At 42.3% G+C, this 26,705-nt stretch overlaps 1 protein-coding gene across 3 annotated transcripts in view; it reads left to right on the forward strand.

Moving 5' to 3' along the window:
* The first annotated feature begins 939 nt into the window (after positions 1–939).
* LOC145344127 (IQ motif and SEC7 domain-containing protein 3-like) overlaps positions 940–26,705 on the forward strand; it is a 436,903-nt gene continuing 411,137 nt past the window's right edge. For all 3 annotated transcript variants that reach the window (XM_080190991.1, XM_080190994.1, XM_080190992.1), the window contains exon 1: positions 940–1,370. In XM_080190991.1, coding sequence (XP_080047117.1) covers positions 1,012–1,370 — 359 coding nt within the window. In that variant the 5' untranslated portion in view covers positions 940–1,011. The remainder of the gene's footprint in view (positions 1,371–26,705) is intronic.

The following is a 26,705-nucleotide window of genomic DNA, read 5'->3' on the forward strand; positions in this document are numbered from 1 at the left end:
TGCATACAAAGTGACCCAGGGCTGGAATTGAATGTGGTCCCTGGTGCTATGAGGTACCAGTGCTAACCACTGAGCCACTGTGCAGCCCCATTATAGACCTTTATAGACCTTTTAAGATTTGAAGATAAAGACACATAGAATGTGCAACTTTGCTGTGCTTTTTGAAAAATTGATTTACGAGATGTGGCATCACAGGCTAGGCAAGCATTTATGTCTATCCACAATTGCCCTTGAGAAGATGGTGGTTCTTGAACTGCTGCAGTCCATGTGCTGTACGTACATCCACAGTGCTGTTAGGGAGAAGTTCCGAGATTTTGACCCAACGAAACATTTCCAAGTCAAGATCATGAGTAACTTGGAGGGGAACCTCCAGGTGCTGGTGTTCCCAGATATCTGTTGCCCTTATCCTTCAAGATGGTAGAGGTCATGGGTTTGGAAGGTGCTGCCTAGGGAGACTTGGTGAGTTCCTGCAGCGTATCTTGTAGATGGAACACATGGCTATTACTGTGCATTGATGGTGGATGGAGTGAATGTTTGTAGATGAGTGACTTGGAGGAGAACTTCCACATGGTGGTGCTCCCAGCTATCTGCTGCCCTTATCCTTCAAGATTGTAGTAGTTGTGGGTTTGGAAGGTTTTGCCTAGAGAGCTTTGTGAGTTCCTGCAGTGCATCTTATAGATAGATGGTACACACCGCTGGTTGGTGGTGGAGGGAGTGAATGTTTGTGGATGGGGTGCTTCGATCAGTGAAAGATCAAAAGAGAAAATAAATAATTGCTCTTCACAAAAAGGTTTGTGCAAATATTTGTTTTAAATGATCCTTTTTTGTCGGCATGTGCTCGAATATCACTCCTATTGCAGTGCCTTTAACACGCGGCTTGTCCCTTTAAGTAACGTGTGTGTGCGTCAGTTTAGCAGTTGGTCCAGGGGCAGGCTGAGCTCTGAGCAGCATCCTTCTGCCTTGCCTGCCACATCTCCATCCTCTCCCCCTCTTCCTCGCACCATCCTCAGCATGGAGAGCCTGATGGAGAACCCGATGAGGGCAGTGCTCTATCTCAAGGAGTTGACCACCATCGTGCAGAACCAGCAGACCCTCATCCAGACCCAGAGGCACAGGATCCACGAGCTGGAGCTGAAAGTGGAGGAGCTGCTGGAGGAGAACCAGTGCCTGAAAGATCAGCCAGCGAGCGGCAGCGGCCACCAGCAGCAGCATCGACACCGCCACCACCATCACCAGCAGCAGCAGCCGCCGCCGCTGGAACAGCTGGAACAGCTGGAGCAGGAGCTGGACCTTCAGCACCATCACCAGGATCCGCAGCACAAGCACCCCGCTATCAGCAGCACCAGGGCTGCCATCCCCTGCAACCCAGAGTAAGTCACACAGACCCAGCCTCTGAACTTTATCCCTTCCCTCTGATACCAAACAGACGCGTCGAGGACTAGTTGAGAAGATCCTGTTCCAATTAGTGTCCAAAATCATTCTTCCTTTTGTTTCTTTTTGTCATTCATATTTAGAATCGAAAAGCGCATCAACCCCGGGTGTAATTAAAAGTGCACCAATAACTGACCGCATATAATGAGTAGAATGATTACTCGGCAAGACACACATGCCGGAGGGTCACATTTTCACGTTGGAGTTTTTAGTCTTCTCCATTTCTGAGCTTTTAATATAAGGTTGGGCGGGGGGGGGGGGGGTGCGGAGTATAGAGGGAGAGAGCGAGACAGAGAGAACTGGGCTGAGCTTTACATTGCATTCACTGACACTGAAGTGCCTCCCCCAGCCATAGCACTGGCCAGTTAGACAGCCCTGTACTCAGCTTCATCTGTGAATAAGCGTGAGAACAGATGCATTGATTTTATTCTATTTACCTGTATCACCTACTGTTCTGTTGAAAGGGGTTGGGTGAAAGGAAACAGCAGCCGAGATTGAAGTTAACTTTGAAATATGCCGAGTTAAATTGATGCAGAAGGAAGCGGGAACAGTGAGGGAGGGACAGTCCTTTATGGAACGTCTCTCAGAAATCTAATGAAAATGTGACTCCCATCGTGTTCAGTTAGAGAGACGAGTTAAAAATCATAGCAGAAACTTGAGAATTGTGTCGCAATTCCAGACTGTAAATAGGTGCTCATGATCGGATTCTACCGATGGGTGTTTAAAGAATCGATATTTTCGCTTGTAGAGTACATACTTCTCCCTGCCTATGTCCACGATTATTTGATAAAGTTGCAGGGGTTGTAATTAATCTTTCGGTTTAAATACTTTCATGCATCAGTGGATGGATTTTTACTAGCTCGGGGCATCGCCCGTCACAAAGTTTATCAGTAAACATCTAGATGACATTCTCCTTCCTCCCTTCCTTTCTTCACAATATATTTCATACAGTATATAGCTATAATCTCATACTGGGGTTACAAAAGCCCAAAATATATTGAGTTAACATTTCAGCTATGGCCAATCATCAGTTCTGATGAAAGGTCTTAGGCTGAAAGGTTATCTCTAATTTCCTCTCCACAAATGCTGCCTGACCAGCTGATACTTCCAGCATTATGTTTTTGTATGTAAGGTTATAAGAATGTTCTTACAGGTTGAGATCATCCGAAACCTTTGATAATTTTGTTGTGTTTTAATCACTTCCAATCATCAGTTATATATTTAGGAATATATACATGTGCACAATATAAATTTTATTTAGCTTTTGTCACATGGCCTGTGTTAATCAAAAAAGTTTGGATGCATTGTAATTCCTCATTCTCCCCCACCCCCTCCCCCTAGCCATGGGCAATCAATCATTTTGTGTCTTTCTGTCTGACTTCCCTTTGTTTCTGCTTTGCTTCATCCCTCGGTCTATCTTTGTGTCCGTAATTTTCTGTCTTTGCTTCTTATTGTTTCTTTTCTAGCTTAGTCTCTCTGCTTCACTTTGTCCATTTATCTTGGTATCAATGCACGTTCACCTGCTTTTTCCTAACCGTGTCTACATTTGGTTCTCTTGTCAATATGTGTTTATGTCTCTTTTTTTGTCTCTACCAGCGCTGTGATCTGTATCTCTTTGTGTTTCCATCCTCCCTTTGTCATTCTTTCACTTTTATCACTTTGCTCGTGTGTATGTCTCTCTCTCTCAATCGGATTCCGCTTCCCTCTTGTTTGTGGACGTGTTTGTCCTTTCTACTTTTTCTTTTCTTGTTCATCTCTATAAAAAAAATTGTAAAAGAAAAGATCATTTTCCTTCCTGCCGAAGTCACTGATATGCTGTCTAAGGATATTAGTATTGGTCCTAAAGAATCATAGAATGGTTACAGCATTCGGTCCATCATAACTGTGCCAGCTGTGCAAAAGCAACTCAGCTGGTCACATTCCCCAACCCTTTCCTTTTGGTCCTACATTTTTTCTCTTCCGAAACTTATCCAATACACTTTTGAAAGCTGCAACTGTGTGTACTAACCTCAACCTCATTATTGTTTGGCAGGATCTAGGTATTGAGATGTTTATCATGTTTCGTCTTTGTCCTTGTCCTGTGAAAAGCTGATGTCAATAAGTGCAAATTAATATCACAGATTTATTGATCAGTGTGACTAATGGAAGCATAAACGGAAATTTAGTGAGATAGAACCTTATCTATTCCACTCTACTTTGTCACTCCTTAAGTGGAGGGTTAAGTTGAGGCAAATATATTGAATAGAATTTACTGACATCTTTTGATCAATTCTAAGGAATTCAGCCAAGATCTTTGTATGATTGCAGAAACTGTCTGAGTGAACCACAAGTTCATAATTGTTATTTGACTATTTATTAGTGTCTTGTTGAACTGCATGAGAACTCGTGACTATCATACAATTTAAATTATTTGTTATATCGGAGCTGGAGTAATACTAGTTCTGTCCTGGAAGTCATTGTCTATTAGCTGGAACTTTCTGCTGATTCTTAATTATATTGCCTAACAATCAACCAAGTGTACCCAAGATCAGGCACCTATGAGAGCAGGGCAAATATTACGTGACACACCCTGCATTTCCTTGCATTGTCAAAGATGTGTGGGTTAGGTTCATTGGCCATGCCAAAATTGCCCCTTAGTGCCCTGAGATGTGTAGGTTAGAGGGAATTAGCGGGTAAATATGTAGGGATATGGGGGTAGGGCCTGGATGGGGTTGTGGTCGGTGCAGACTCAATGGGCCAAATGGCCTCTTTCTGCATTGTAGGGAGTCTATGATTATATGATTTCCCCCATCCTAAGATGCAGTAACTCGGCTGGAAATCCATATATAATGTTGCTCTTTATGATGGCAATCTGCAGGAAATCACAACTAGTACGCATAATATATTTCTTGGAAAAGAAGTTAGTCATCATTCAATTAATTTTTATCATTGGCAAAAAGGGACAACTTATGTAAAGTATTGTAATCTATTTCTTCCCAATGCTGCCACAATTTACTTACCCCTATATTTAATTCATTCGCAGAAGATACTTCATTTTGCTGCTTTGGGTGAATGATGTAATCCCCACATACTTTATGTTTAATTATTGTTGTGAATATTAACCCCACTGAATGAACTTTGCTGAGTGTAAACTAGCTGAGTACTTATACTGTATGTCCAATGGTTTTAAATTGGACTGTAGTAATTCTCTAAAGTGTTACTAACACACTTAATCTTGGGAAAGATAGAATAAGCATAACCATTTACTCACAATCAAACAATAAGTACTGTGTAAAACGGAAATGTTGGCACTGTATAGCTCTTGTGTCGATCAATGTTGGCTCCTATGCATACCCTAAACAGTATAGATCAGGTAAAGGGGAATACTTTTGTTCCGTCTGATACTCCAGTTGATGCCTCAGTGTCGGTTCTCATAAGAGTGCAGTACAACGTTATATAAAAACTGTGGCATTCTTGACCATTTCTTGTTAAGTTGCGCCTTACACTGTTTTGATATTTTTGTTTAGAAATCATACAGAATTTCCAATGACTTGACCATCCCCACTAGTGGAGGTTATTTTGTTAGGTAATAGGTTTACAACAACATAAGTCTTTGTTCCTGAAGTTTCAGACTTGAATGAGTGTTTGAGAAGATGGTTGAGGAAAGATTGTTCTGTTCTTCATGCAGGATTGAACCTATGAATCAGTGCTCTAGTAGACTAACTAAGCACAATAACTGGATAACACAGTGGATAGGACTGATAACCTCTGGAGTCTGGCTTGGAATCCAATTCTGACTAATGGGGGCAAAATGTTTTTCTTTGCCTGCTGAAAGGAACTGAGCTAGATAGGTTTGAATTGTTTCACAATGATTCTTAGTGAATTCAAATACTGAAGCTTGGCTGTTTCAGAGCTGAGAGTGCTTGGTTCTGATTCTAAATACAAAGTACAGAAAACGTCCCATTTCTAATATTGACTTTGCTCATATTGATAAACATTCTTTCTTCTAAAGAAAATGGCTAACCAAAATGATGCACTATCAACATGAGCACACAAATTTACAGAATGTGTATATGTAGGAGGAGAATCAAAACAGTTGGTGAATTGCTGTCCCATCACCAGCTAAGTAATGCACCAATTGGAATTGACATAAGTAATAATGATCGCACGTCCTCCAGTTCAGCAAATACCAATGAAAAACCCAATTGGAACAGCCCTTGAAAACCTAGCTGCTTGTAGATCGAATTAATTAGATGTGACTGTAATCTGCTTCTAACAGTTAGACTATTATTAGTGAACTAAACATCTTTCTAAAAGTATTGTGGCTGTGTCTTTCAGTTGCGGGTGGGGAAGTAGAATATTTAATTATTTCAGAATTTCTACATCTTCTATGTTGCAGTTCAAGGGCGGGAAGAGATTAACAATCTTTTATAGTTCTACAGTTTTACAGGAGGAACTTACTGACTTAATGATTTAAAATAAACACATTTTCCCACCAGTGTTAACGTAACATTGCCGACGAAGAGATTAAACATTAGTCAGTTAATATAATGATCAGTAATATCTTGCTTTCTATTCTTCACAACTAACAGTGGCTGTTATGTTGAGGGGAGGGGGAAGGAGTTGTCGGAAGATTCTATATCCTTCACACGCTCTACAACAAGACCTCCATTAGTAACAATCACAGCCAAGAGGGATGATAGGCTTATTTTCCAAAGATTGCCGAGGCTTTAAGTTGTCAGTGTTAACCTGAACGTTAAAATTTTTCAGCGTGTAGATTAGTAAGACAATCATTTCCATCTCTATGTTGGAGGAGCACGTCATCATTTAAAAAAAAACTACTATTACAAAGAATTGTGATTAGCTTTAACAATCTTTCATTTGTGCCTGTTTCCTTTTATCTTTATGAATATTTTTATTTATAAAGTGCCACATTCGGGGACAGGCTGGGAGTGTTTCTCAAATTGAAGGTGTGAAGGAGCTGATTTTTTTGACTACTGTTTTCCTTTCCTTTCTGGCTAGGCTCCATGGGGTGCTGGATACTGTCTGATATTTTTCCCAATCAGCTATTCTTCATGGAGGAGCATAGGCCCTATGAGTGATTTGATCATTATGAGCATACCTGATCCCGATCTCACCTGATATCCGCATAGGTGTTTTCTTGCATTGGATAGCAATCAGCTGAGAGAATATTAATAATTTTAAATTTGTTCTTTCACACGTCCCTTGCCCAGAGACATTGAGGTCAACTGTCGTTCCCCAACTGAGCAACTGAGATGTTCTAATTCAACAAGGACTGGGAAACATCATCACACATCAAGGACATAGCAGTTACTGTCAGCTATCATCAACTGGAACAAGACTCAAAGACAAAAGAAAAATTACACACACAAAACTGTATAGTGAATGCATGGCAATTCTGTGATTTACAGACTGAAATCTGATCAGGTGGATTATATATAGAACAATGGATGCACAAAGTAAGCTCCAGTCTAGAAACTAATTGGCTTGGATAAATTATGTATAGAATATAGGCCTGAACTATAGGTTAGAATCTAATGAAAGCTTTAGATGAATTATATATAGAATAATAATGGCTGCCAAGGAGGGTACTATTTGAATTTTAATAAATATGGATTTTCAAACAGAAATGTTGGGTGGTTCTGTCCTGGAGTGGGGTTTATTCAAATGGAAATACAAGCCCCCCCACCCATTATGATATGGCATATTGTTAATTTAAAGTAAATTAAAATACAGAGCTGCATGAAAATGATGTAGAGACATTGTCATGATTAATGGGAATTGCAGTAATATATAAATCCTGACCTTGGGAGATTTTGACTTCAGTTAATGGCCGGATTGCCTTGTGCAAATTCTCACCACATGGCTAAGTCCTGTTTCCATTTAAACTCCTTGACAATGTGAAGGTTCCTATTGCCTCAGTATGTGATCCCTTTTGCTCTGACTAATCTCCATCAGAATGGCTTAGGGGGAGTAACAGTAATGTTGAATCATCTGCTGGTGGAGTTATCATGTAAAACACCCCCAGGAAATTAGACACATAAGATGCAAATGCTGTATTTGTGACGTGAGTGATATTTGCCACAACATGAATTACATTGTTATGATCATGTTTTGAAAATTACAGTTAGAGAGCTGTATTAATAAATTTCCAACAATGACAATCTTTCTTTAACCATCAAGATTCTAGTTTTTGTTCTTTCCAGTTTTCTTCCCAATTTCCTCCCCTCATCTAATACCCTTGACTGCCTCACTAAGGTTTGGTTGCATGGCGGGAATTTCAATCTAATATTTTGCTCATGTGATCATTTATTATGTGAGTATTGACAGCAAGTGCCCGTCCAATATCCAAATATAGAGCACAGCTTATTCTGATCCTGCTCCTTAGCACATGCACATTTACAATAAGAGTCTCAGTTATTGTTCAAGAACAGGAAATCTGGCTAATTTAGTCTTCCCTAATTCAAGCCATTAACCATTCTGCTGCCTTGGCTAAAATCAGCTAATTCAGTAAGCGTGCAGGGACTGAACCTGAATGTTTCCAGATTGATATCGGTAGGAGAATCTTTAGTGCAAAACATAGCAGATGAACAAGGCTATATTGGTTAGCCATAATTTGAACTTGTAAACCATGTTTCCACCTTTCACGGCATCTTTGAGAGATTACACAGATCTTTTAATTGCTGCCAGTTAGCTATTTCTTGCCTGTTTACTGGATTTTCTGGCAACTTGCTCAATACTTTCAGTCGTTTGATTTTTGTTTTGATAGATGCAGTGGGTGGATTGCTTCGAGACATGCGATGCAGTTCTGCTTGCCAATACAAGAGATGCTGTTAATTATGCCATATTGCACTTCACAATTTGAACAGTACAAGGCTTGAGCCATATGAGGCTTACAAATGGCACTGTTAGCTGGTTCAACAGAAATGAACCTCCTGAAAGCTGAAGGTTTTGCTAATTAACGCACAGAAACTCAGTGAGAATTGACTGAAGGAGTGAAAATAAGCCTGGAAAAGAGGAATGCTTCCATATAAATGAGACACTCTCTAAATAAGCTGAATGCAGAGCTCGTTTGGCTTTCTGCACTCAGAACACATCATGCAGAAGCAGAGACTAGTTTGTGAATTCCAGGCATGTGTGCAGATGTACAACACTCACATGACTGTTATACCTATCTGAATAACATTTCAATAAACACAGCTTCTTTATAGTTTGATATGCTTTAGTTTATTAACTCCTTTGCCAGGAGGCGTATTCAATTGCTTTACAATGTAGCTGCGTAAGAACCTTTGATAAAAGCAAACCATGCATATATAGAAGCTGATGTTGAAACATGCATGTTGCTGCAGAATATTTAGGCAGTCAGTGACTGAACCAGACAGACCAAGAAGATCCTAGGTCTTCACTGAGTTAGATCATTTCAGTAAGGACTTTGAAGTTAGCCAAGCATCTTTGGGATAGGAAGCAGAAAATCAACCATCACCTGTTTCTTCATTAGAAGTGCTTCATTAGTTTCTTCTTTAGATGTGCTAAGTTATGTTAACAGTCTGCATGGCATGCAGAATTTAGGAATTGAAAGTCTGTGGTTTGGTATGTTGATTGTATAAGCACAGGCAATAACAACTGGTCAGTATGGGGATCAAACCCACAATCTTGGCATTGTTAACACCACACTCTTGATTGTTGCTCACAGGGCTGGCTTGGCTTAATTGGTAGTGCTGTTCCCAAATCAGAAGCGTGAGAGTTCAAGCCCCACCTTGACACCTGAGCACACAATCTTGATCTATATTTAATTGTAGTGTTGGATAAGTTCTTCATTGATTCAGACACTGTTCTTTGGCAAAGATTTTATTTTTGGACTCTGTATGCCCATTCCGGTGGACATTAAATATCCCACTGAGAAAGCCCCAGAAAGTTCTTTCAGTGTTTTGGCAAACATTTCTCCTCAGCCACCACACCTAATTTTTTAATCAATCCTTTCCTCATGCAACATAAGCAATCTCACAGTCTTAAGGGAGGGCCAACATATTGCCAGACTGGCTGAAATGATGATGACTATATGACAAGGACCATCTGAGTAGAACCTTACACAGATATTGCACCCTCCTTCTATATATAGGGAAATATTTATCTTCTATTGACATCTTCATCTCCTCCTGAAATGGCTAACATCAGGATCTCATTACCAGGACCTATCATTTTGTGGCATTATGTATTTGAACTATGCCACTTGCATATTTTAGTTTTAGTAAGTTTTAAAATTTAACTTTTCTTCTGGGAATATTAAGGTCTTAAGTCACAGATCTCCTTGTCTCCAAAACAGGCTATTCACTCAGCTCTCTCAGCCTCTTTCTTATCACTCCCACCTACCCCACTTCCAACCTCACACCAGTCTAGTTTCAACTCTTTTTAGAGCATCCCAGAGGCACCTTTTATTCTAACCTTCTACTTTATGGCTTCTCTATGGCCATCTCTCCTGTACATTGCACTGTCCCTCCTTAACGCAATGATTGGGAGCATTATCAATTGATTCCACTCTCTAGGTATCCACCCTTAGATTTTCTAAATGACTGTAACCTCTCTGCAGCCTTTGACATGGTCAAATGCACTACCTGCCTTCACTGTTTATCCTATGCAGTCTATCTCTGGCATTGCCCTCTCATAACTCGATCATATCTGTACCTATGAAACCAGTAATTATTTCTCCTCCTTTGCCCCTGTGATTACTTTTAGTGTCTCCCAGATTTGTAATTTAGTTCTCTGCTATTCCTCAGCATATTTGGCCCTCAATAATATTAATTATAAGCAAGTTTTGACGTCCATATATATTTCATGATGCTTAACCTTAGATTGCGTAACTGCTGCTACACTGTCAAATCAAGTTGTGAATGAGATAGGAACCTTTGCTGCTTGGTGTTCACCAGTAGAAGCCAATCTGATCAGCCCCACCATTGAAAATCCTCATTGTGTTTTTACCTCTTCTTGATTTGATCTATTCAGTGTCTTCTTCTGAATCTCCACATTCCACCTTATAGAAGCTCCATGTATACAAATTTCTGTTCAATGCGTACTATCTCACACATGATCTCACTTACCAATCACCCATATTTTTACTGGCCTCCATTGGTTCCCGTATTCTTGTCTTGAAATTTGTCCTTGGCCTTGCTCCTTTGCATTCTCCTTCAGTTCACATTCTCTTCCTTCCAACTACAATCAACTTCATATCGCTCCCTCCTGCTCTGCCCTACCATCAGTGTCAGAACCTTTGGCTATCCTCCTTCTTACCTTGGACTATCTTTGACTTACCCTCGGGGAGCGGAGAGAACTGGACCTGCGAGGAACATTCTTCTGGAAGTGGAGGATAAAGAGACCATGAGGCACGGGGTCTTCACTTACCTTCGGTGGGTGGAGAGAGCCAGTAATGCAAGGGACACTTTTCTGGGAGTGAAGGATAAAGGGATTGTGAGGCTCAAGGCCCTCGGGAAGTGGAGAGCACTTGACCTGTAAGGAATACTTCGGGGAGTGGAGAATAAAGGGAACACGAGGCTCGGGAACCTGTGAGGGACACTTTCTGTGAGTGGAGGATAAAGGGAGAGTGAGGCTTGGGGTCCTGTGAGGGACACTCTCTGGGAGCGGAGGATAAAGGGAGGATGAGGCTTGGGGCCCTGTGAGGGACACTGTCTGGGACTGGAGGATATAGAGAGGGTGAGGCTCAGGGCCCTGTGAGGGACACTCTCTGGGAGTGGAGGATAAAGGGAGGATGAGGCTTGGGGCCCTGTGAGGAATAGTCTCTGGGACTAGAGGATAAAGAGAGGGTGAGGCTCAGTGCCCTGTGAGGGACACTCTCTGGGACTGGAGGATAAAGGAAGGATGAGGCTCGGGCCCTGTGAGGGACACTGTCTGGGAGTGGAGGATAAAGGAAGGGTGAGGCTCGGGCCCTGTGAGGGACATTCTCTGGGAGTGGGAGATAAAGGGAGAGTGAGGCTAGGGGCCCTATGAGGGACACTCTCTGGGAGTGGAGGATAAAGGGAGGCTTGGGGCCCTGTGAGAGGCAGACTCTGGGAGTGGAGGATAAAGGAAGAGTGAGGCTTGGAGCCCTGTGAGGGGCAGACTCTGGGAGTGGAGGATAGTGAGGCTTGGTGCCCTGTCAGGGACAATCTCTGGGAGTGGAGGATAAAGAGAGAGTGAGGCTGGGGCCCTGTGAGGTGCACTCTCTGGGAGTGGAAGATAAAGGAAGAATGAGGCTCGGGCCCTGTAAGGAATGATCACCAAACAGCACGCTCAGTTTGCAAAATCCAAGAGTGACTTCACAGGAAAGTGGTAAGCCAATTGGTTGGTGAGTAACTGATACTGGGGACCATCTTTAAATAGCTGAAACTTAAATAACTAAAAAGATAACCATTAGGGAAGAAAGCTTGGAGGATAAAGAAGTAAAGAAAAAGTGAACCTGTAGCAGAACCAGGACTGTAATGCAAATTCTGTAAAGTAGAGTGGAATACAAGTTCCTAAGGAAATCTAATCAGCTGTTTGGTTGAGTACAGTTGGGTTGGTCCTCACTATTACTGTTGGTTATAATTGTTAAGATACCATTCTGTGATTTATTGTTGATAAGAAATATATTTTATAATAACAAAGAGCAGAGGAGAAGGGCCCAGCGTGATATTGTTCGATATTAATTTAGCTTAAAAGCGTAAGACACAGCAGGGAGCTCCAAGCCATGGTCTGCTCTTCTTGCTCCATGTGGAAGACCAGGAACGTTTCTAGTTCCCAGGACCAGCATGTGTGCAGGATGCGTCTCCAGCTGTAGCTCCTGGAAACTCGAATTTCGGAACTGGAGCAGCGCCTGGGGACACTGTACAGCATCCGTGAGGTGGAGAGTATCGTGGACAGCACATATGGAGAGGTGATCACAATGCAGGCTCAGACTCCAAAACAGGGAGGGAATGGGGGATTACCTAAGCAGAGCAAGAGGACTTAGCAAGCAGTGCAGAAATCTCCTGTCGCTATTCCCCTGCGAACCAGATACTGTTGCAAACCAGATACTGTTGCGGATACTGGTGAGGAGAAAGGCCTTTCAGGGGGTAACAGCAGCCCATTCATAGCACCATGGTTGGCTCTGCTGCACAGGGGAGGAGCACAAAGCATAGAAATGCAATAGTCAGGAGATTCCATTGTGAGGGGAATAGATAGATGTTTCTCTGGCTGCAATAGAAACAACAGGATAGTATGTTGCCACCCTGGTGCTCAGGTGAAGGACATCTCAGAGAAGGACATTCAGAATGCAAGACATTCTGAATGGAATGGGTGAACAGCCTGTTGTTGTGTCACACATTGTACAAACGACATAGGTAAAAAAAGGGATGAGGTCCTAAAAGCCGAATTTGGAGAGCCCGGAAGCAAGTTGAAAAGTAGAACTGCAAAGGTTGTTATCTCAGGATTACTACTAATGCCACGTGCTAGTCAGAGTAGAAATAGAAGGATATACATGATGAATACATGGCTGACAAAAATGGTGTGAGAGGGAGAGTTGCAGATTCCTGAGGCATTGGGACCAGTTCTGTGGAAGGTGGAAGCTGTACAAACTAGACAGGTTACACCTGGGCAGGACTGGGACTGATGTCTTTGTGGGGGCGGGGGGCAGTGCGTGGATACTTGCTGGAATGGTTGGGGAGGGTTTAAACTAATATGGCAAGGTGATGGGAATCTATGTAAATATTCAAAGCAGGAGGAATCAAGAACAAGAGAAAAAGACAGCAAGGAGAATAAGAAAAGTAATAAACAGAGAAATCAAGGGCCAGAATCAGACATTGACACAGTAATAAATATTAGGAATAGATCAAGGAATGTTGAAAGGACTAGCTTTAAAGTTTTGTACCTGAATGCTTGAAATAAAATAGATGAATTTGTTACACAGATAGATATAAAGGGGTATGATATAGTTGGCATTATGGAGACCTGGTGCCAAGGTGACCAAGGATGGGCACTAAACATTGAGGGCTATTCAGTGTTTAGGAAGGACAGACAAAATGGCGGTGGAGCTCCATTGTTGAACAAAGAAGTTGATACAATATTGAGGAAAGATATTAGCATAGATGATGTGAAATTTTATTGGTTTGAGTTAAGAAACACCAAGGGGCAAAAACATCTGTGTGGGTGGTATACAGACCACTGAATTGTAGTAGTAACGATGAGAAAAGCATTAGACAAGAAATCAGAAATGCATGTGACAAAGGAACATTTATGATTATGGATGACTTTGATCTGCATATCGATTTGGTGAATCAAGTTAGTTACTTACAGTAGATGAGGAATTTCTGGAGTGCACAGGATGGTTTTCTGCAGCAATATGTTGAAGAACCAACAAGGGAACAGACCATCTTGGACTGGGTGCTGTGCAATGAGAAGAGATTAGTTGGCAATCTAGTTGTGAGAGAATCCTTGGGGATGAGTGACCACAATATGGTAAATTCTTTATCAAGGTGGATAGTGATGTAGTTGATTCTGAGACCAGGGTCCTCAATCTCAATAAAGAATACTATGATGGTATGAGGCATGAATTGGCCATGACGGACTGTGAAACATTGCTGAAAGGAAAGACAGTGGAAAGGCAATGGCAAGCATTCAAGGAATGAATAGGTGAACTTCAAAAGTTGTTTATTTCTATTTGGCACAAGAATGGAAATGGAACTGTGGCCAAACCATGGCTTACAAGGGAAATTAGAGATAGTATCAGACTCAGAGAAGAAGTATACAAATTGACAAGAAAAAGCAACAGAGGATTGGGGGCAGTTTAAAATTCAGCAAAGGTGGATCAGGCGATTGATTAAAAAGGGGAAAGTAGAGCATCCTCTTGCCATAGATTTAGGGTTGAATTTTACTGCCCCGCCCACCACAGGAATCATAGTGAGACACAAACCGTGCAAAGATCTGTTGACCTTGGGTGGGATCTTCGGGTTTTGGGGCTATGGGAAAATCCTGCCTCTAGTCTCCCCCCCACCTCCTAACATAGCCACTTCTTCCTTTCTTCCTTTTCCTCCTTCCCATGACCGATTCTCCCTTCCTCCGCTCTAAGGATCCACTTGACATAAGACCAGGGTGATGGACGTGGGGATGGCAATGACAGTAGGTCTCTTCTCAAAGCTGGAGGGTAATGTTGACTTGCTGTGAGGGAAGCTATGGTGCTCCCCAGAATCTGATGAAGTTTGACTCCTGCTTTTTTAATGAAAGCCCACTGACCTCCTGGCTCATGCCTGTCTGTGGGTGAGGCAGTTTCTCCTGGACCACAGTAAGGAAGCAGGATGGGTGAATTGTTGTGAGATCTAGGCTCCTGGACTGGTAAAGCAGTCCTATAAAGATGATTGTGACTGATGGTCTTTTGGGTTCCCACTTGTGGATGAGGCTACAAGATTTTTGGAGGTTCAAAGGTGCAGGCAGGAGATTAAACCCCCATCCCTCTGGGCAAGCATTAAGAGTGAGAGGCATTATGATCAATGCCCTTTTTTTCCCCATCTACATACGTGTGCCTTCACCCGTGGCAACTCAGTGGTTTAACTTTATGTAGCCTCCCACTCCTTTAAGGTGCGTTCTCAGAAAACACATCAGAGCTGAGGCCTGTTGCATTCCATGCTCTCTGGCAGCTGTCCTCTGGTGGGCCAGCTGACTTTTGGGTCACACAGTTCTGGCCAGGTCACCCTGTTCTGCCCACTGCCCAGAAGATATGCCGGTGTCAAGAGGGGGTATTCAGAAGCATTGCTGATTGCCAGAGATTCCTTGGTAGAAAGCCCTGAGATAGGCTTCAGCACTTCCTCCTCCCTTGGGGTGCTTGCTGGCCCCAGGCCTATCCCATTGATAGGGGAGGGGGTGGGAGAAACTGGAGTGAACTTCAGAGTTTCTGGGTCACCTGGCACTGCCAGCCCTGGAGGCTTGCCAACTCTGAACAATGGTGGCAAAACTCTCAGCCGTGGATTTCTATGACTGGAACATCTCCCTCTGTGACAGGGACATGCTGTCAATGACCACAGCCATGATCCAGTGTGGCTGGGCCAAGCTTGGGACAGGTCCTGATGTGACTGGGTCCTGTGGACTTGCGCCTCAGCCATGCATATCGCAGAATGAACCAAAGATTGGACATCATCAGACATGGTCCAGACATCTTTCCCAAGGCTTTCCACTATGGATGCCACCCTGGATGCCACACATTGCCAGCACCATCTCCTATGAAAGCAGGCTTCTGGACTCTTCCACTTGTTGGAAAGTCGCTGATACCCCTTCTGCAAAGCGTGGATCTACATTTTCATCTTGACCAGTGATGTGATGACCTTTTCCAGACGCCCAACATCTGGCTTAAGGACAGCTGTTTCCTGGGATCCAGCAGCCCTTCCATAGATGTTCCTGCCTCCATCTGATGTGCTTCAAAAGCTGTGCGGTGCACACCAGATAGTGATCCAGAGGTCTGTCCACTAACATGTCTCACTGAAGTGATTGCCTGTGTACTGGTGGATGGTGCTGGTGAAAGCAGTGGTGATAACTCATTGTCCTCCCTGGTGAGGGAGCAAGCCTGGATGGGCTGGCCTCATCTGATGAAGATCCTGAAAGACAAAGGACATGGGTTCAACATTAGGCAAAGGAAGTGGGAGAGGAGAAATTCAGTTGAGGCATCTGGATAAAGGAGCAGTGAACTCTTACTTATTTGTGGCATGCCAACACCGCGGTCTGCCATGGCTTACTCATGGGACAAGGTCTATTGCCCTCTTCTCAAAATGGGTAAGGACTCTGATATCTGGCACTCCCCAGCCCATCTTCTGGTGCTCCCTCTCGTGTGGGCAATCTTCACCTGCAGGTATATTAAGAGGACATTGTGAGAGGCTCGTTTAGCAAGTATGGGAGGATGGGGGAGGGTGGCATGTGTGGGCATCTCGCCCAGCTCTACAGAGGTTGTGAGGAGGATTGTTGGAGAGAGGAGGGGGGGTCCTCTGAGGTAGATGTGGGTTGGTGGGGTGTTGGATGACTGTCAGGTGGCATGAAAGGAAGTTAATTGAGAGATGCCTGGGGTCTGGGCTGGGTGGGATGCTGGGGCAGACAGGTGGGTGCTCACCCTTGGAGCTCTAAGTCGATCAGTCATCTACTTGCAACACTGTAAGCTGGTCCTTCTTGTCAGGCTGCTGACGCTTACTGCCTCCCCCACAGCGTCCCAGATTGAGGATTGCTGCTTGTGGGTCTTCAGCCCACAGGAGGACAGAATGTGGCTCTCCTCTCCCCCACCGTATCTAGCATGTGCTCCAGGTATGAGCCCAGGAACCTTGGGGCTGCCGCCCTTGCTGCCATCCTCTTGCCTGCAGTGACAGGCAGCGCTGTGGAGAGCATTTATATGGTGCTCCCACTTGTCAAAGGGTCACAGCTGATTCCCGATTCCAGCAAATCACTCACCTAGAGAGTTGGGAATCATGTAAGTCATGTGGGAGGGTGGAATAGTGCCTGGGAAGGGATGCCGCTGCCAGCGTGAAACACTTTGGGTTTTTTTTAACTGAGAATCGTGGGCATAATACGGGCAATAAGAAATTTACTTTTGAATATGTTCCACCCTGCTCGATGTCTGTTTCCATTGACGCTGAGGCTGCTGATTCTTCTTGCTCTACTTTCATTGCCCCATGTACCCCAGTGTTCCCTTTGCTGCTGAGAAAACTTTTGGAAAATGTTTTGATAATACTTTTATCATAAAATACACAATTCACTGAAAAAGTGGGCTTCCGTTAAAAAAATACTGGGCTATTAGAATTCTTGCTACTGAATCGCACTCAGAAAGTTGACTGAGAATCTGAAAACTGTTTGGATGATAACAATGCTGGATGTAGTCAGTAAATTATATCATCTCATCAAGAACTCTCGTGTAATCAGACCTAGGGCAGCATGGTGGCATAATGTTTAGCACTACTGCCTCATAGCACCAGGGACTCGGGTTCAGTTCCCAGCTTGGGTCTGTGCGTTCTCCCCGTCTCTGCATGCGCTTCCTCCAGTTGTTCCCATTTCCTCCCACGGTCCGAAAAACGTGCTAGTCAGGTGCATTGGCCATGCTAAATTCTCCCTCAGTGTACCCAAACAGGCGCTAGAGTATGGCGACTAGGGGATTTTCACAGTAGCTTCATTGCAGTGTTAATGTAAGCCTACTTGTGGCACTGTTAAATAAAACTTTACACAAGACTTGCATTTCACAATCTCAGGATGTTCCAAAGTGCTTTACAGCCAATGAAGTACTTTTGCAGTGTGGCTGCTGCTGTGATGTCAGGAACGCAGAAGTTAATTTAAACTCTCATTACCAGCAATATGATAATAATCTGTTTCTTTTAATGATGTTGTTTGAGGGATAAATATCAACCAGGATGCCAGAGGTAACTCCCCTGCTCACTTTCAAAATTGTGCCACTGGATCTTTTATGCCCACCTGAGATGCAATGGAAAGTTTCCTGCAGTAATGTAAATGGATTCTGTAGTACAGTGGGTTAGTATACTACCCTTCAAATCCAGTTACTACTGGGGAGATTTCTGTATCGTTAAAGTAAATTGATGCAGTTTAAATCCAATTTGTAACGTAATGATTTCAAATCAATATTAGCACAGTTTGGAGCTGATGGTGCAATATGAGGGGCAAAATACTGTTTTCTAAATGCACAAATTAAAAAAAAACAAACACATGAAGCGCAACAGGTAAACAGTACGCATCAACTTTAAAGCATTTGCCTGCAGATTCCCATTTAGCAACAGACACGATTTAAGAAAGAGCAATGAATTGGCTGACCTGAAATAAAAACTGCTACAGACTCAGTAGGACTGGAGGATTATCACACGGGAGAAAGCATTTTAATATATTCTGATTCACCCAGTCATTCTGCAATTGTAGTCTTAGACTCTCCGATTCCAATGCAGTTGCGCATCTGTACACCCCAGTGCAGACAGCTGTCCTACAATTCAAGTAGATAAGGATCTCCTGTAACTACAATAATTAAGTAATAACTGTCTGCAATGAAGTGTGTAATATGCACGGTAGAAATGTTACAATTACAGTATTGTTGGATGATTCACAATAGTAATCTGACAGCGCACATTCCATGCCTGTTGTGGATCCCACCTGATCTTTATTCCTTTGGCTTCAGGCAGGTTTTTATAAAGGACAAAGTGGAAGATCACAAGGTTTAACTTCATGGCAAGATGTTGAGCTCATCTGCCTGCTTTGCTTCATTTTCAGTATTCAGATGTATCCTATGTTAGGTGCAGAGTAGGGCTTTTTACTTACAATTATTCCTAGGTCCAGCCAGCACAGTTAGATAGAGCAATGCTTTCTTTAAATTTTCAAATCACAGATTTGGGATAGCAAGCTTTGATAGAGAGCACCTAACATGCATAATAATCCTAAATTGACATAAAGGCCATGTGCCTTAGGTTGACATGTACTTTCCTCATACCCTTATATATTCTCTAAACACAGTATTGAGGACAAGTGGTTGTTTCCACTGAAATCATCTGGGATGTATATATACCACAGAGCTGATTTGTGATCCCGTGTTGTCAGTGGGAGCCACATTTAGAGTGCAAACTGGGCTAATAACGTTCTTATTTTATCAATAACCTAAGCTCCTTTGAATGCAACATTTCTGCTTAAACATTGCTGTGGAGTACTTCTTGCTTCACAGCATCACTAAGATAGTCACAAGTAAACCCAGGACTGGATAGATTGACTATTATGCATGTCAGAAATCCTAAATGCAAGAGAATAGTTGTATATGTTCAACTTTCTTGTTTCATGGACAAACATACTGGAGGTAGTTCCTTTTGTTGCATGATGGGACATTTGATTACGTTTCCACGACTACAGATACTACATTAATTCTCAATATACATCCTGACTATTTGATATAGAGTGGTGTGCTGATTGCAATCTGCTTCGACTGATTATGTTGATTGCCCTCTTTCCATGAGTCTTGGTAATTCCCACCCTAGATTGTGTAACTAATCATATTAGAATAAGTGATTTTTTGAATGCTTTTCATGCTTAAGATGAGATATGTCATTATTGCCTCATGAAACATTTTGCAATTTTTTGCATCCTATTTTACAAGAATTAGCACCAAACACTTGTAAAGCCCAACAAACCTTGGATGCGGATAGAAGCTCTTTCTAAACAAATCAAAATCTCTCAGAACGGATATTGCATTCATTAAACAGAAGGTGAAGTTCTTTCCTTTGTTTCTAAGGATGTCCATGTTCCTTCACTTCACCCTCAAACTTAGAAGAGCATCTTGAACTCTCCCAATGTGTCATTTTGCTTAAGGTGACCAATTATGTCAAGTATGATAAATAAAACCAAGTATGGTGATTGGGGAAAAATCTGCTCACATAGTGGCACCGCTGGGAACCAAATAGAAAAGCTTATTTGGAGAAGGCACAGAGATTAAGACAGTCATCCCAGTTGCAATTGGACTGCTACTCAGGGGATGCAAATTATTATTTGAAGCAAGTAGAACATAGACATGGACATCCTCCACGATCATCCTCAACAGTGGTACTCCACAAGGCTGTGTTCTCAGCCCCTTACTATACTCCTTATTCACCTGTGACTGTATGGCCAAATTCCCCATCAATTCAATTTTCAAGTTTGCTGACGACACCGTAGCCCAACAATGATGAAACAGAATACTGGAATGAGATACAGAACTGGTGCGACAACAATAATCTCTCGCTCAATGTCAACAAAATGAAGGAGATAATCACCAACTTCAGAAAGTGTAGTGGAGAACATGCCCCTGTCTACATCAATGGGGATGCAGTAGAAATGGCCGAGTGCTTCAAGTTTTTAGATGTCCAGATCACCAACAACCTGTCCTGGACCCTCTATGCTGACACTATAGTCAAGATTGCCCACCAACACCTCTACTTTCTCAGGATACTAAGGAAATTTGGCATGTCTGCTACAACTCTCACCAACTTCTACAGGTAGACTATAGAAAACATCCTTTCTGGTTGCATCATACCTTGGTGGCTCCTGCTCTGTCCAAGACCGCAAGAAACTACAAAGGGTCATGAATGAAGTCAAGTCCGTCACTCAAACCAGCCTCCCACCAATTAACACTGTCTATACTTCCCGCTGCCTCAAAAAAGCAGCCAGCATAATCAAGAACCTGGACATACTCTTTTTCACCTTCTTCCGTCAGGAAAAAGATACAGAAGTCTGAGGACACATACCAACCAACTCAAGAATAACTTCTTCCCTGCTGCCACTAGACTTTTGAATGGACCTACTTCACATTAAGTTGATCTTTCTCTACATCCCAGCTCATTAGGGTTTATAGCATGGAAACAGGCCCTTTGGCCCAACTTGTCCACGCTGCCCTTTTTTTTTGAAACCCTGAAGCTAATCCCAAATGCCCGCATTTGACCCATATCCTTCTATATCCATCCATAGCTATGACTGTATCACAACATTCTGCAATCTCTCCTTTCCTACTCTATGAACAATATGCTTTGTATAGTGTGCAAGAAACAATACTTTTCACTGCATAATAATACATGTGACAATAATAAATCAAATCAGACATCTGTCACCTGACAAGTGCAAAACCATTCTTACTTCTTGGGATCGAAGGCACCCTGTAATGGAATGATTGGCAATTAGGGCTGAACCCAGGCTGTGGTGGGTTTCTACCCATCTTTTGAGTCGCATGCTACTTTCAACAGAGGCAGCATGCACATTTTCTCACCTATCTCTGTTTGCATCAATATCACAACACCAGGTTGAAGTCCAACAGGCTTATTTGGAATTACAAGCTTTCAGAGCGCTGCTCCTTCATCAGATGAAGGAGCAGCACTCCTAAAGCTAATGATTCCAAATAAACCTGTTGGACTTTAACCTGATGTTGTGAGACTTCTTATTGTGCCGAACCAGTCCAATGCCAGCACCTCCACATCATGCCTCAATATCATTTTTGGAGACATGTCGGGAGTGGCCCTTACCAGATTCAGCAAAAGCTCACATTGATATAGCACCCTTACTGTAGAAAAATATTACAAGATGATCAAAGGCAAGTGATCAAAAGCAAATGAATACCAACTCAAAGATAGAAATATTGGGAGGAGCAATCAAAGACTTGGTCAAAAAGATAAGCTTTTGGGATGGTCTGAAAAGGAACCACTAAAAATGAGAATAGGACATTCATCCCCTTCTGCTCTTAAATTGGTTCATGGCTGATCTGTACCTCTCTCCACTTACACACCTTTGTTCAATATCCCTCTGATGCCCATGGCTAACAAAAATCTAGCAATGACAGTCTTGGAAATTTTAATTGAACTACAGTAATTGATCTACAGACCTTTGGGCTGTGTGCTCCAAATTCCCAGGAGGTGAATGAGCAGAGGACTCCACCGTGAAGTTGAGGTGAATGAAGGCACAGCCCCCAGTTGCTGTGTGAATGGATAAGAAACAAGAGTAAAAGGAATGGAGTGTTCAGAGTGGAAGGTTTGTGGGGCTAGAGGAGGTTGCAGGGAAAGGGAGCTGCAAGACCATGAAACATGAGGATGAGAAATCTAAATGTGAGAATTTGGGAGCTGAAAACTCAAGGTCAGTGAGACAGGTGGGATTGATGAGTAGGACATTCCTGTGGTCAAGATAAGGGCAGTAAAATTTTGGATGTGTTGACATTTGGAGGTAGAGGATGTGGAGACACCTAGGCAGAATACTCAGGAGTCTGAATGTGCAAAAGCAACAGATGTGCAGAGATGAATGGTGTTAGAGAGTTTGAAGTAGGTGAAGTAAATTGCTGCCAAAAAACACACCAAACCTTTGGTATAATCAGCAGTATGTATGTCTGTAGGAGTCACGTTTGTGTTCTATTGGGCTGCAGATGGATCACATAAGAAGATGATTCACCATTTTGCTCTTTGAGCCTGCACTGCCATTCATTGAGATCATGGTTAACCAGCAACCTAACTTTATATACTTGCTTTAATCGCTATAACTCAATACCAAAAAACTATCAACCGCAATTGTGAAATTAATCATTGATCTAACATCAATTGCCATTTGTGGAAGAGAGGTCCACAATGCCATTTGCAAAAAAGCTGACAGGTGAGACTGAATTTTTTGATTGAATTATGACATTGTAATTAGTTAGGCCACGTCACCATGTGGATGTGGCAAGGAGTTACCCGAACATTGAGTCAGTTCATGGAGTAGGCACCAAAATAGCAGCACTATTAGTATATGGTCCAATTCCTAATGGTCCTGTCCCCAGTACTTGGGAAAGTATCATATAGGGGGCATGATGGATGGAATTTTGCAGCCATTAATATCAGCAGGGTTTTCTGGTCCTGCTGCAATGAATGGTGATTTGGCTGAGTGCCAAATTCCTTGTCCTCACTTGCAGCAGCGACAGGACGTGAATTTTGGGAAAGTTCCAGCCAATATAGGACAGTTTGTCTGCATCTGTGCTGCACTTGTACTGGTGAAGCTTCTGTGCTAGACTTTCCTGAAGTTTTTTTTTGAGGGTGCACAACGGGAGATACTGCAGTATTGTCTATCAGTCTTATTCCCATACAGTCTTATGACGAAATACCATGAAGCAGAGGTGCAGCAAATTGGAGTTCCACGGCAGTGTAAAGGTTGCTAATCTCACATTCGCACATAATGCATTCCCATTACCAGCCATACTATTATTAAGGTTATTAGAGGCAATCAGCAGAGATTAGGTGCTTTTACTGCAGATAGAGGTAAAATCAGACATAATGGAGGTTTTTTTGATATGTTGAAATGATGTGGGTTCCACAAAGGACAGACGATTCAATCTGCAGGTCACCAACTAGGAATTATCCTTGAAGTGTAGGTTAAATGGACTAGCACAGATGAGGGAAGAAGTTGTAACTTTAAAAACTTTTATTTAATATATTTTGCAGAATTTCTGAATAATTTGGGCATTATTTTTTCCATTTGTGGATTTGGATCGCATCTGTGTTGTGGAGGGAATTTTGTCTGGAATGAGAATGTGCCTTTGGCCCCCAATTAATGCCCAGCCCTCAAATGATTAATATACTGTAAGCAAGCTCTATGTCCCAGCCCAGAGGTATGGATCTCACACAGCTAGAAGGTCAACCCTTGATTGTATTTTAATTGATTTCATGTGCACAGCATAAAATACCTTTGCCTATCTTGTTCTTCATTAATATTTTTGTGCCAAATCTGTGTACTGATATTTTGCTTAAATTACTATGTAATGCATAAGTGCCTATGTTTGTTTTCATTCTCTGTTGTGGGCATCACTGGCAAGGCAGGCACTTGTTATCCATCCCTATTTGCCTTGAGAATGTGGCCTTCCTGAATAGTTTGTAGTGACTAGCTAGATTATAAAATAGAACTATAAAATACAGAAGGAGGCCACTTGGCCCATCAAACCTGCACCAACAACAATCCCACCCAGACCCTATCCCCCTAACCCCACACATTTACCCTGCTAATTCCCCTAAGGGGCAATTTAACATTGCCAATCAACCTAACATGTACATCTTTGGACTGTGGGAGGAAACCAGAGCACCCAGAGGAAACCCAGACAGACACAGGGAGAATGTGCAAACTCCAGACAGACAGACAGTCACCCAAGACTGGAATTGAACCCGGGTCTCTGGCGCTTTGAGGCAGCAGTGCTAACCACTGTGCTACTGTGCTACCCTTTTTAGATGTCAAGAGTAAATCAGTAAATGAATCATCCACTCCTAACTACGGTGGAGTCACAAATGGGATAGACTAGAAAGGAACATGAACACAAATTTTCCTATCTCTAAGCGACATTAATGAACTAGTTTGGTCTTTAAACCAATCCGTCAGTTTTACCGATAGCAGCATTTTATTTTCAGAATTTTCTTTTCCAACTTAATTCAAAATCTCCAACTACCATGTGGAATTTGAACTCACGTTCTCTGGATTATAAATCCAGTAACATAACCTCTACACCATTGTACCCCTAGGTGGTATATTGTGTAGGGAGATTAATTATCTACTATAGATAACACCTTTGTTTTTTGGTTAACTTCTTACAACTCTGTCCTGTATTCCATGGTGACCTGTGAAAAGGTTACATTGAACACCAGAGCTAAATGTGTTAGAACTGTCTTGGAATCTTGATGGTGTCAATTCATGAGAAATTAAAGTGAACTGATTTGCAATTGTGAATGTATCTCTGGCGTAGTGGTCTATATGTAATAACAGGCTATTATCAAGTGGAATTTAATCTTCAACTGCATGTCATTTAATAGAACTACCCAACCAAAATTGCTTCCAGCATGGAATCTAGTCCTTTGCATTGGGAAGAAGATGTCTTGTGATTTCAAAATGAATGAGTTGGAATGGGTGAGAAAAAGAATTCCCTCAGATCAAGCAGGGTAGTGGCTGATTATGGAGGAGATAGTGAGTTGTAATTTCAATTTGGATTTAAACTATTGCATCCGCTGTCGCAGAAAATTCAATGGGAAACCAGGGGAACTAATTGCATCCAGCCCACTAGGTATGACATGCATGGGAATGAGAATTGTGCACATACACAGAATGGGGAATCTAGAGCTATGAAAGTATTGCACAAATCAGCTTAGGAACAACTTGTGATTCAATTTAAAATTAAATATACCTCCAAAATTAACCTCCTAGCTTTCATTGCTTACTTGTTACTTAATCTACCAGTAAATAGGCTAACAGTGTGAGAGGCTTTCACCAAATGAGAATACTCTTCAGTCACTATGAAAACTATCTTAGCAGTCTTCTATTTTTTGAATAACGTACACAAGGAATTATAGGTGTCCGGTTATTTAATTATGAAGTGTTCTAAAAATGAGCATTTTTATTTAGCAACAAAGGAGATTTGTTTTCTTACGAATAGCTGTCAGACACTGGGGAAAGTAAAATACATGTAGAATTCTACAGAACTCTTTTCTTTCTAGGCAATGTTATCATGCAATGCCATCATGCAATGCCATGATTTAATGACAAAGGGCTGATGACAATTTCTTTGGTGTCATCAATGGCTGTTCTCTGTAGATGGAAAGATATTGCTTTGAAACTTGTTTTTACTGTGCAGATGAAACACTAGATTGCCCATTATTAAACCTAGTCATCATTCTTCAAATTAGAGTTGAACCCTATACACTGTCAGGCAAGGAAGATGTGAAACTGAGAAAATCAGAAGTTTGCTGAAATCTTGTGGGTTTTTTTTCCCATGCTGACACCTTTAGATTTTCCATCTCGATGCAAATAGGATGACTGCCTACTTGGTCATTTCAGACAGAAGTGCTAATTGCATCTCATGACTTCATCAAATGATAGAATCCCTACAGTGCAGAAGGATGCCATTCGGCCCATTGAATCTGCGCTAACAACAATCCCACTCAGGCACCGTAACCCCAAGTATTTGCCTGCTAATCCTCTGACACTAAGGGGCAATTTAGCATGGCCAGTCGCCTAACCTGCACATCTTTGGACCATGACAGGAAACTGGAGCACCTGGAGGAAACCCACGCAGACATGGGGAGGATGTGCAAACTCCACATAAACAGTCACGGAGGCTAGAATTGAACCTCGGCCCCTGGTACTTTGAGGCAGCAGTGCTAAGCACTGTGCCATCGTGCTGCCGTGCCATTTGAAGACTTGGCAGACCACGTATCTTCTAATATGAATGAAAACAATCAAGGATGATTTTGATTGATTTGGTGCCCAAATGTGCACTGGAATTTTACTGCCCCGCCCGCCACGGAATCAGAGCAGGTGAGGGGCAGACAAAGGAAATGTCTGTTGACCTCGGGTGGGATTTTCCAGTCTTGGATTGAGTAAGGACCGTAAAATCCCACTTATTATCTTTTCTTGGGATATGAACACCACTGTCAAGTTCCCCATATCTCACTCATCCCTAATTGTTCTGAACCTGATGAAGCTGAATGGTTTATATGTGCACTATGCGCAGGAAAAATGGTGTTAATCACTTGTCCCCATTTAATACCGAACCTAAATTTCCTGAATGACTTTCCAGGTTTTGCATGCCTGTGTCTAAAGAGGGTGCACAGCACTAAATACCTATGCATGAGGATCAGACATCCATTCGCATTGAGTGTAGCTTAGGGCAGCCTGCTGTGAAATCAAATAGTGCTATAGTGCTCCATTCCACAGGTTGTTATCCTCAAGAAAAATCTTTGCTTTTGGTCCAATGAATTAATAAATGGCTCCTAGCATGATTACAGAAAGCTGCAGTTCTTTTA

This window comes from Carcharhinus amblyrhynchos, chromosome 6 (assembly GCF_965287045.1).
Source record: "Carcharhinus amblyrhynchos chromosome 6, sCarAmb.v2.hapA, whole genome shotgun sequence".
Classification (NCBI taxonomy): domain Eukaryota; kingdom Metazoa; phylum Chordata; class Chondrichthyes; order Carcharhiniformes; family Carcharhinidae; genus Carcharhinus; species Carcharhinus amblyrhynchos.